Raw genomic sequence first — 10,901 nt, 5'->3', positions numbered from 1 at the left:
AACACACGAGAAGTCCTATTTGAAATGACTGAAGGCAAATTATTCTAGGAAAGTGAAATGTTTTCCAAAAGACACAGTTGTGAAAATAAATGCCAATTATTGTTCTGAGCACCGTCTGATTGATAGATCGATTAATTTTTGGAGCTGTGCCTTAAATATATATATATTTTTTCTAACATAGCCTATCAATATTCAATAAATTATTTATAATTCTGTTTGAAAACTCTTAATATTTTATGTTGCCTAACAGCTGCCACATGGTAGTAGTAATTTAGAAAGTATAACATTTCCTGAAATTTAGGTAGGTAGAAAGTATGTGCGTCAAATTTTAAGTAGGACAACAGTTCTGTAGATTATTAAATTTGACCACTGATAACTGCAGGTTTACTTGTATTACGGGAAGGTTTCCCATTCTACCGACAGTCCTTGAATGCAGCAGCAGCAGCTCGCGTGTACGTTGCAGCGCGCACGCGAAGGGAGGACCCTGATAAAATATTTGCATCACGGTGGGTGGGACATGTGAACTGCTGGCATTTATAAGCTGTATTTACTTGTCCTGTGACGTCTCCCACTCGTCTCGTCGAGCTCCTCGCTGAATAAATTGTCGTCAGGACAGGTAAGGCGTAATTCACAGACTTAGACATAGATAGGTGTTTTTCAGTTCATGATAGAGTTGAGCTCAGACTGTTGTGGTTGGTGCTGTGTTTGTGTGTAGGGTGTGCCCTGCAACTTCATGCCAAGTGAGCTGTTAACTTTGCGCTCTGCTTTCTGAATTACTTTCGATATGTCTTCAAACTTTTTTAAAACTGTTCTTACCATCATTAACCAGGTTTGTACGGCTTTGTGGAATAGGAATCAAACTTTAACTTTGGCAGGCATACACGTTTCTAGTGGAACAGTTTACTCTATCTTTACTTTTCAAGTTTATAAGAATACCCCTTTCTCACTATTACACAATTTCAAATGAAGCTGCTGACGTTATATGTTTCTGATCCAATCACGTGCTGTCTAAAAATACAAACAGGAATATGCTCAGTAATTGTTTTGAGAATAAAAGTAACAGGACTATAATGCATCCAGGATACTTTAAGATGCATGTTAAGGAGGTTTATGGAAATGACCTTGAAACCTTGAAATGTACACATTTACTAAAATTGACTTGTGGTTAACTGGAGCCAAGTGAATGTTATACATCATTATCTTTAGCAACTAGATCTTATTTGTTATACCCACAGTCTGTGGTCCACAAAGTGTGTGTGAAGGAGTCACCTGTCCTGTATTTACATCACAGACCACTCCCTCATGCACACTTTAAGTCATAATGTTTTACTAGTAAATGTCTCTAATGACACATCCCAGCACAGGGATCAGGTTTTTTTCTTATTAGTTAAACAGACTGTCATGGTTTAGTATAAATAGATATTATTCTTGTTTGTAAAAAACAAACAAAAACATATAGGCTGGATTTTTTGTAAAATAAGTTTTTCTTCTTTAAACAATTTTTAGCTGGGGGGGAGGGGGGGGAGGGGATTGTGGCACATATGTGACTATTATGTCAGTGGGTAAGCTGATCCATCCTGTCAGGGAATCCCCTCTTCCTTTCCTCAGTGGAGTAATCACAGGTGTTTCCAAACAAACTCGAGCTTAATTAGATTCGCTCTCCGGTCTCTTGCACAGAGGTGGGACACAGGCCCAATGTGTGTGACGGAAACCCTCTCTGACATGATGAGATGATGAGCTGCATACAATATTGATCAGAGGTTAATGAGGGTCACAGGCAAAGTGGAAACCATTTACTGTCTCAAAACCTGATGACCTGCAGTGTATTACACCTCACACAATGTTGAAGAGACTATTGTGTAATTTGACATTATGTATTTTGTTTGTTTTTAGCTTTCTTCATCTCCAGAAATCCACACTCTCCCACTCTACTCTACAATGGCAGCGGTAAGTTTGTCCTACAGCTGCTGTTCCTCCATTGCACAGTGATAAGAGGCAGAAGACATGTAATGAGGGGTTTACTGTGATCAATCATCAAGTTTCAGTGAGATGCAATATTTTCTCAACAAAACAATATGCTTATGGTAGTTTCTAATTTTAAACTACATTTAAGTGATTGATAAAAGACAATGACTGAAACAAGTAGCTTAAATGTTTATTAACACACAAAAATATGTTAAATCGTTGATCCTTGCATCTATATATATTGTTCATGTTAACGTATTGTTGCGCACCTTGAATATTGTTTACCGGTATATGAATTTGCATCCCGAGTAGGGACCCTGCTATCATCTTGTGCTTGGTTTTGAAAAGATCTCGGCAGCAATCTACATGTATGAAAAACATTTGCATCAAAGTGATGATTCGTTAGTATTTATCAGTTGTATTGTTGAGTTTTTCTCTTTGATGTTATTAATAATACTCTCTTGAAGTTAAAGCAGTTCTGCCTATTAATTATTACTTAGCCATTAACTTTTATATATTTAAAAAAATCTCTCTAATCATTGTTATTCTCTTGTCTACTTAAAACCTAATTAAGGACATAATTCTTCCCATAAAGTCAATCATCCTAAACCATGCTTAGTTGCAGTAAGAGTCTCAAAGATAGATTTTTTTTTTCAGTCTCTTGCATATTAAAATGGTAAAATACATGTTTTTCTTACATGAATAATTGAGTATCTGTGCTGTGTTGCATGCTTACATTATAATTCAGATGTTATTGAGCTTTTAAAACCTCGCCAAATTTGTTTCAATACAATCGAAAAATATTTATCGTTTCCAAAATATACATTTAGAAATGCTAAATAAAAATGTAAATGTTGTTCATTACAGTCGTTTAACTGCTTCACATTGGGTGTGTTGTATTGTTGTAAGAATATTATATATTCCCAGTTTATATGGCAGAGATTTCAGATTTCCACATTTAACGTTTTTAAATGTTCGTTCAGCCTGTCACAATGTCATGCTCGTATCTGCACAACTTGACCTCTGAGTTACAGAAACAAACTTCCCCTTAAGTAGATGAATGTAAAAACAGCTTGAACGATCATCAAAATCTGATCAGTAGCTAATAGATTATTGGCTGGATCTTGTTGTTTCTTACCAGATTGGAAAGAGAGGAACAGTGACTGAGGCGGCTGGGTTTGACCCAGAGGCAGATGCCCAGCGACTCAGAGGAGCCATGAAGGGAACTGGTGAGTGATCCTGAAACTATCATTAGCTGAGGATATTTTGAACTGTGGTATTAAGAATAAGCCTCCATGGGAAAAAAATATAATTAATCTTTCCCTTCGCCTTTCTCTTCTTCTCCTCCAGGAAAGTCGAGCTAAAATAGTTTTGCTGTTGTCATAGCAGCTTCAGATTTAATTTTTTTTTTCTCGTCCATTCATTCTGCTGAGTGTGTCCTTGTACTTTGCCTCAACTCTCTACCCTTTATATGGAGGAGAATCATGACTTTGCAGAGTAGACAGGAAGTAGTAGTAGACTGTCATAAACTAATCTCATTATGGTTGGCACTGCTATGAAACAATGTTGGCAGGTATTTACCCCGGAGCATGTAACAAACATGCTCATGCAAAATCTCTCTATCAGCACATTCAGGATGTGGAATCTTGATGCTATTAGCATGTGCTAGCATAATCATCTCCTCCTGACTCTAGTTTAAGCTTTATTACAAACAGATGGTTTCCATGCCGCTGCAAACAAACAACTGGATCATCTGCAGGTCTGCAGTGCTAGTTACTGATTTGATGTCATGAACATTTTGTTCCTTCATGGAACGCCATGCATAGGAATATTTAATCCTTACACTTCAAGATACTTTTGGTTAACAGTTACTCACTTGTCTTTTTTTCTTGCAGGCACCGATGAGGCAGCTGTCACTGAGGTCCTATCACACCGTACTGTTGCACAAAGGCAGCGCATCAAAGAGGTCTTCAAACAAGCTGTGGGAAAGGTGAGGGTTTTCACTGAGCTGTATGCAAAGGCAGCGAATATCGTCTATTTGTGAACAGATTAAGGGTTTTTGGTTTTTGTCATGAGTCATCATGCAAGGTAGGAAATAATGACGGATAGAGTGCGTGAAGAATTTAAAACAAGCTGTGGATGTTTTCCCTCTTCTTCCATTGTGTTATCTCACATCGTTTGTCACTTAAGGTGGATGTGTGCTGTGCCAACAAAGCACTGATAATGTCCAAGTTAACCATTAACCATAAAGCAGAAATGAATACCACCTGCAAACAAACGTCTGGACAGAGAGGGCCTTGTAACCTGTTAAACATGGGAACATGGCCTTCATTAAAACCAAGCACACTGAACCCACAAAGGTATATCCCACTGACTGCTTCTTTGTTTCATGCTTATGTAGATCAATATATTAACTAAAACGGTACTGTGGGATGTTTATTATACTGACATGATTAGATAAGAATTGGAAAACTATGCAGTGTCCGTTGACTGGACGATAAACTCTGAAAGTTTCCTCTGAGGAAGCAGCAGAAAAAGAGTGTGTGGATCCTCTCCGGCAGAAAGAGTGAGTCATCTTCCACATGGCGACGCCCACATGTGGTCACACAGCTGAGCTTTGTGGCGCAAGACTGGGTCTACAAAACCACACCCTCTAACAGGGACCCGAGCGCTGCAGCTGGAATGTGTAAAATCATGTCTCATGTCCACGCTGGCAGCTCAAACCCCCAAACAAAAAGCATCAATTCACTTATTTCAAAGTTAGAAATGATCAGCGTTCATTAAAGACGCCATTTTTTTGATGAAATGTTTAAGCACTGGGATGATTGATGGGCTGTTTTCCTGCTTTATCCATCTGTACATATCCTCTTGCAGGACCTGGCTGACGAGCTGTCCTCAGAGCTGAGTGGGAACTTCAGGAGCGTTGTTTTAGGTCTGCTGATGCTGGCGCCTGTGTATGATGCCTACGAGCTGAAATATGCAATGAAGGTCAGAGATTCAAACTTCTCCTTTAAAAAAACAAAAACAAAAAAAAAACAAGTCCAGTGGTTGTCAACATGTCTCTTAAAAAGACAAACAACAACAATGCATTCATCCCACAAAAAATACAGCCTGTTCATTCTTCATTTATATGTGCCATAGTCCTTCATTGTAATCACACCATCAGATTCATCATGGCATTGTGTTGACACATTTCTTTATTACATTGAAACAGAGTAACTTCGTTTTACTAAGTCAATCCTACACACACATTTTTCCTGCAATAAAGTCTACATGGAAGACTGAAAGAGCGACAGACACCCATTTGATTTAGCTCATTTGATGGGATTTGTTGACTAATAAAAAATATAAATAATATCTACTTCAGTTCATTCACTTATCTTGTGAAGGCAGTGAAGTGATCAGACCCTCTTTTTCACCGATTGTTTTTTTTACACCTGTCTGTTTGTCACAGGGGGCTGGAACCGAGGAGGCTGCTCTCATCGATATTCTCGCTTCAAGGTCAAATGCGGAAATAAAAACCATCAATGCTTTCTACAAGAAAGGTAAGTGTGTCTCTTCTATAAATAGTATTCTGACTTCTGTTTCGCAGTGCGACTCAGTGTCTGTTGGTTACCTATGGGTTGTGTATGATATCCGATCTCATGTATCAGTGACGGCCCTGTGTTCTTTGTTTGAAGATTCATTGACCTCCGTCATTAGAAAACAGTGGATGGAATAAATTATTCATAAAAGCCATTGCTGCTCTTTATGTGGCCGTTTATTGTCTATTTTCTGCTCCTTGGCTGCAGTGACACAAGTTGGTATTTCCAGTGTTTTGTCTTTAGCTTTGTCTCATGGTGCGATCCATTTACTGGGATCTCAGAGCTAGGAATGAAGTCACACCTGAGTTAACAACATTCCAGTTATCTTCTTTGTTGTTATCGCCTGGTATTAGCAAACAAAACACACTTCATGATAGTTTAACATACCATGACAACATGCCCACAGATAGAACCTGCACGATGCTATCGGTGTGATTGATTTAATTACACAAAAAGAGGACTGAGTTGCTAAAAAAACACAATAATTACAGCTTGAACATAACTGTTGATGCACCTAGCAGTCATGTTGGATTTCATCCAAGTTTCCAAGTCAGAATTCCGACTTCAGAAGTGTGTTCCTGATGACATATCAGGCCGACGACTCGGAATTTCCAACTTCCGCAACAAATGGAACGCACCATCACAGTGAATTTAAACCAACTTGTTTTTATAGTTTACACTCTCACTTATATGGAGCTGTGTCTATTCCATTTAGCAGCAAAGTCTGAGAATTTAGACCACAGTATAAAAAGTATTCATGAAATCATAACTTCAGCTGTAGTTATTTCCTTGAATTCACATGATCCCCATGAGCTTCTTAAACCTATAATACTCCATTTTTGTGTGAATGTGTTTGTTTTTTGTGTCGCAGTAAAATAACATAAATGCTTTACTGAGCTTTGCCTTTTATGAGCTCAGTATTTTAGAAGGACATTATCTAAATGATTGAAAAGGCTTAATTCTGAACCAATCAGTACACACACACACACACACACAAACAGTTATTAATGACATAAGAACATATTTTCACAAGTTAAAGATACCTATTCAGGAGGTTGTGAGAGAAAAACTAATGAAAGGGGATACAGGTTGTTTTGCAGAAGGCTAAAAACACTTAATAATGAATGCTTATAAAACTTTATATTGAGACATTGAGACATTATTCACCATTATTCGACGACTGTTCATTAATCAGTGTGTTTGCTTTGTGTTATAGAATATGGGAAAAGCTTGGAGGACGCTGTTTGTGGGGACACATCAGGCATGTTTCAGAGGGTTTTGGTGTCATTACTCACGGTAAGGGATTGATAGCTCAGGACCTCCCCTAGCATGGACTGATGCAAAAAGTATATGAGTTATATAAAATGTAATTACATCTTTCATTAATGAAAAAATGCAGGTCAGAGAAAAACAAATACATCTTGTTTTCTTTAACTGTTAGGGGATATCTTTCAGAATTGAAGTGTTGTGAAATTCTTCCAGACACATAAGATGACTTTTAAATGTCAGTATAAATCTTAAAGTGTGAACCTTTTTTTAAATATTATAATTCACAATCGTTCTAGGAGAGGAGGAACTTCCTTTTGCATTATGAAAACATGAATTTACATTTCTTGTCTATTTTCTGTCTCAACAATCCTACACTCAGTTCCTCAGAAGTCGCTCTGTTCTCTGTGTTGTAGGCTGGACGGGATGAAAGCGACAATGTGGACAACGCCCAGGCTGTCCTGGATGCTAAGGCAAGACTTCAGTTTCTTTAGCTGAAATCACTTGTGCTTAATATAATCATCGCTTTTCGAATGTTTGTGATCACAGGAAATCTACGAGGCCGGTGAGGCTCGATGGGGCACAGACGAGGTGAAATTCCTCACCGTGCTTTGTGTCAGGAACCAGAAACATCTGCTGACAGGTACTCATGCAGAATTTTACTCAACACACATTCAAACCTTCAAACCAAATATCCATGGGCTTTTTTGTCTCATGACTTTACTCAATATAGCCAAAGAAGTCATGTAATAGACCCAGGATATTTAATTTCAGATTCAGGAGCAAACACTCTCTTTGAATGACCTTTCCTCCTTAGTTCACGTAGTCTTCTTTTGTGTTATGAATTTGACGATAAAAAAACAGTCAGATGGATGTATTCTTGAGTTATTCTACAACCCCTTTAATGTTTTGTTTTTTTTAATCTTCCTGTAGTGTTCGAGGAGTATAAGAAGATTTCTGGCAGAGAAATCGAGGACAGCATTAAGAGGGAGATGTCCGGCTGCCTTGAGGACGTCTTTCTGGCCATAGGTCTGTCTCTCTGCTGCAACATATTCCTTAGAGATAGATATTACAAATAGACGTCTTCTGCCAGGAATTCTTGCTAAGCATGTCTGTTGGAAGTTTTTCATGCCGGAGAAAAACACACAGCTGTAACTGCCTACCAAAGATATCATGACAATTTAAAATAATGAGGATCTTACTCTCAAAAGTGTCAGCCGCAGGAGGCGACTGTATCAGCTCGATACACACGTCTGTGGAAACCCTTGTGTGCTGGCCTAAATAAAAGGAACGCTTGTTTAATGCATGCAACCGGTCTGCAGTAGTACAGTCACATTTTTCTTCAATGTAACACATCTGCTTTTCTTTGTCGGTAAGCTGTGTGCCAAGATAAAAGCTAATTTAAACACTGAGCTCATACCACCTTTTTTTTTTTTGTTCAATAAATGTTGCACCTTATTTGACTTCTTTTTGTTTTTTGCTCGACAGTGAAATGCATTAGGAACAAGCCGGCGTTCTTTGCAGAGCGATTATACAAATCAATGAAGGTATATTTGAAATGTTTCTAACAAAAGAAGAGTAAACTGCAGTCAGTGTTGTAAAAACAAGAAAGGGAAAACATCTTCGTCTGTTAACACTTTATTCTCTCTCGTCAGGGGCTGGGCACTACAGATAGTGTCCTCATGAGAATAATGGTTGCTAGGGCAGAGATTGACATGTTGGACATCAAAGCGGAGTTCCTGAAGCTGTACGGCAAGACTCTCCACTCCTTCATCAAGGTGAGGCACCACAGCTAAGAGGTGGAAACACTGCAGTCAGCAAAAGCTTTGAAATACATCAGCCGTGATAGAATTATAATATCTGTTGCTTATAAAGGTCTTGGAATTGAATAAGAATATCAAAGCGTTTTATCAGATTGTTTCATGTGTCTGTTGGCAATTTGTCCTTTGAAGTCTCACAGATTTTTTTTTTTTTTTTCACGCTGCTCAGGGAGACACCTCTGGTGACTACCGCAAAATCCTGCTGGAGCTGTGTGGAGGCGAGTAGAGAAACATCACCACAGCGTTCAGCTGGCTCTTGATTCTGGAGACCACATTATGAGCTTTTTTTTTCCGTTAATGAATTCCTGTATCTCTTATCTTTTCTACTTCCATGGCCTTTTACATTTCCCTGATGGACCACAGTGCCTCATTTTACTGTTTGTAATAGAAATTAAACCAAAGAGCAGTGACCTTTTACACCCGTCTGTGTTTGTGTTATTGATCCTGCGTTAAGGATAAATAATTGTTTTTAGTTAGAGAGGGAGATATATCCCCCTCAAGTCTCTGAGCACATAAAAGATGAATGTTATTGGCCTTCCAGCTCTCGTTGTTACAGCCCGATATTGTCCATCACTGTCCAGTCAGTGAGCTCCATTTGTTTAATTAGTTGCAATTACTCATTGGTTGAGTCAGCCCTTCATTTAACTCAATTACATTACCACACTGCTAGCTTGATTTGAGGCAGTAAAATGTGTTCTAATTAAGTTAAGGAGCACGTCCCCTTGCTCATACAAACATCAGATACAACACAGTCATAATAATGTGCAGTATTTTTACCCAAAGTGACCACTAGGTGGAACCAAAACTACTCTCCATACAGTTAGTCTGAAGCAGCATTGAAGGGAATTCTCCCAGCGTCCTCTTTGCGATTAAAGCACTTAATGTTTTATATTGTGCTGCAAAATATCAAATGTCATTTTATAACCCTTTTTGAAAGTGAGGGCCTAACATGTGCCCTATACAGACTTACAAATGGAATCCAATTAGCTTTAGCAGCCTAACACTCAACTGGCAGGCTCTCCAATTACTCTTTATGGTGCAAACAGGAAGAAAAAAACATCACTAAACCATCATCAGACTAAATGTTCACCATATTTCTCCCTCTGAGGGGAGGGGGGCTTAAATCAGCAGGTTTTTAATTCACTGAATTTGATCGGAGCCTCAGAGGAGCTAATAAGTCGATTCTGGAAACATTTGTTGAATGTTAGATTTGTTCAGAGGAAAGTTTTGGTCCATGTATCGTTATAGGCTATGTAGCAACTACAGTTGTAAGTGATTAGATATCTGACATTGTAAAGGGGAACAGTGGTATATATTTCAAATGAAATGCTTTTAAAAGAGGCCTCTGTTTTATTGTGTACAATATCAATCCTGTAGAAGCACCTGCATTCATTTGAGTTCTTGGCATGGACGTTTTTCATTAGAGAGAATGAGGATTTGTTTTTTCAACTGTGAACAACAATCTAATAAAAGTGAGCATTTTAAATAAACACAATTTACTGAAAACGTTTCAACAGGGGCCTCTGAAGAGCAAAACAAGGTAATAAATGGTTTATTGTAAAAGTCTTTACGCTCACTTTCATTAAGAATAAGTTGTTCTCTGAGGTTTAACAAGTCAAGGAAACCTTTAAGAAGAGCTGTAGCAGATGGAATAAACAAGACAAGGACACAATACAACAGAAGGAATGTACTGAACAGAAGAGACGAGGTGTTTATTTTCACTTTCAAAGCTCGACAAACATCCCAAGATCTGAGAAGATGAGTCAGCATAAGAATGCAAATATTACCACGGCAATAGAAAAACAGAAATACTTGAATGTGAATGTGTTGTATGCATGTTTAAATGAACTGAACACTAAACACGCTGCAGATAAATGAAGGTGGCAAGATGAACTCATGAACAGCATAGTATACAAAAAGATTACCTGAGAGTTACACCTGTTGCTTTGGCCCTGGTTTGAGATTTGGAAACACATTTTTAGACTGAAATATATTTTACAAGCAACTTCCGTTAAGTATAGATAAGAAAACACGGGTTGAAATGTATTTCAAGGCCTCCTCCTGAAAAGGTAGAAAAAGTCAAAAAAGACACAGTGCTAATTCATCTATTTCAGTTTTCAATCTATCATAGGAAGAAAGTCAACATATGATAAAAATATATTACTATATATCTTCATTCACTGCTCTAAAATGTCCACTTATTCATTATTTATTGTATATTGTTTATTTATTTATAGCTTCTGCTTTCAGTCAGCTAAATGCTGAC

General features: G+C 38.0%; 1 protein-coding gene across 1 annotated transcript; it reads left to right on the top strand.

Moving 5' to 3' along the window:
- Positions 1 to 458: 458 nt before the first annotated feature.
- On the top strand, positions 459 to 9,052 carry anxa4 (annexin A4). Its single transcript, XM_061061143.1, has 13 exons — positions 459 to 616; positions 1,894 to 1,947; positions 3,107 to 3,194; positions 3,861 to 3,955; positions 4,840 to 4,953; positions 5,420 to 5,510; positions 6,766 to 6,845; positions 7,232 to 7,288; positions 7,365 to 7,458; positions 7,749 to 7,844; positions 8,304 to 8,362; positions 8,471 to 8,593; positions 8,805 to 9,052. The coding sequence occupies exons 2-13, from the start codon at positions 1,939 to 1,941 to the stop codon at positions 8,859 to 8,861; spliced, it is 963 nt and encodes a 320-aa protein (XP_060917126.1). The 5' UTR covers positions 459 to 616; positions 1,894 to 1,938; the 3' UTR covers positions 8,862 to 9,052.
- Positions 9,053 to 10,901: the final 1,849 nt, after the last annotated feature.

Source organism: Labrus mixtus, chromosome 17 (assembly GCF_963584025.1).
Source record: "Labrus mixtus chromosome 17, fLabMix1.1, whole genome shotgun sequence".
In the NCBI taxonomy this organism is placed as follows: Eukaryota; Metazoa; Chordata; class Actinopteri; order Labriformes; family Labridae; genus Labrus; species Labrus mixtus.
This window is presented reverse-complemented; position numbering and strand designations above follow the sequence as displayed.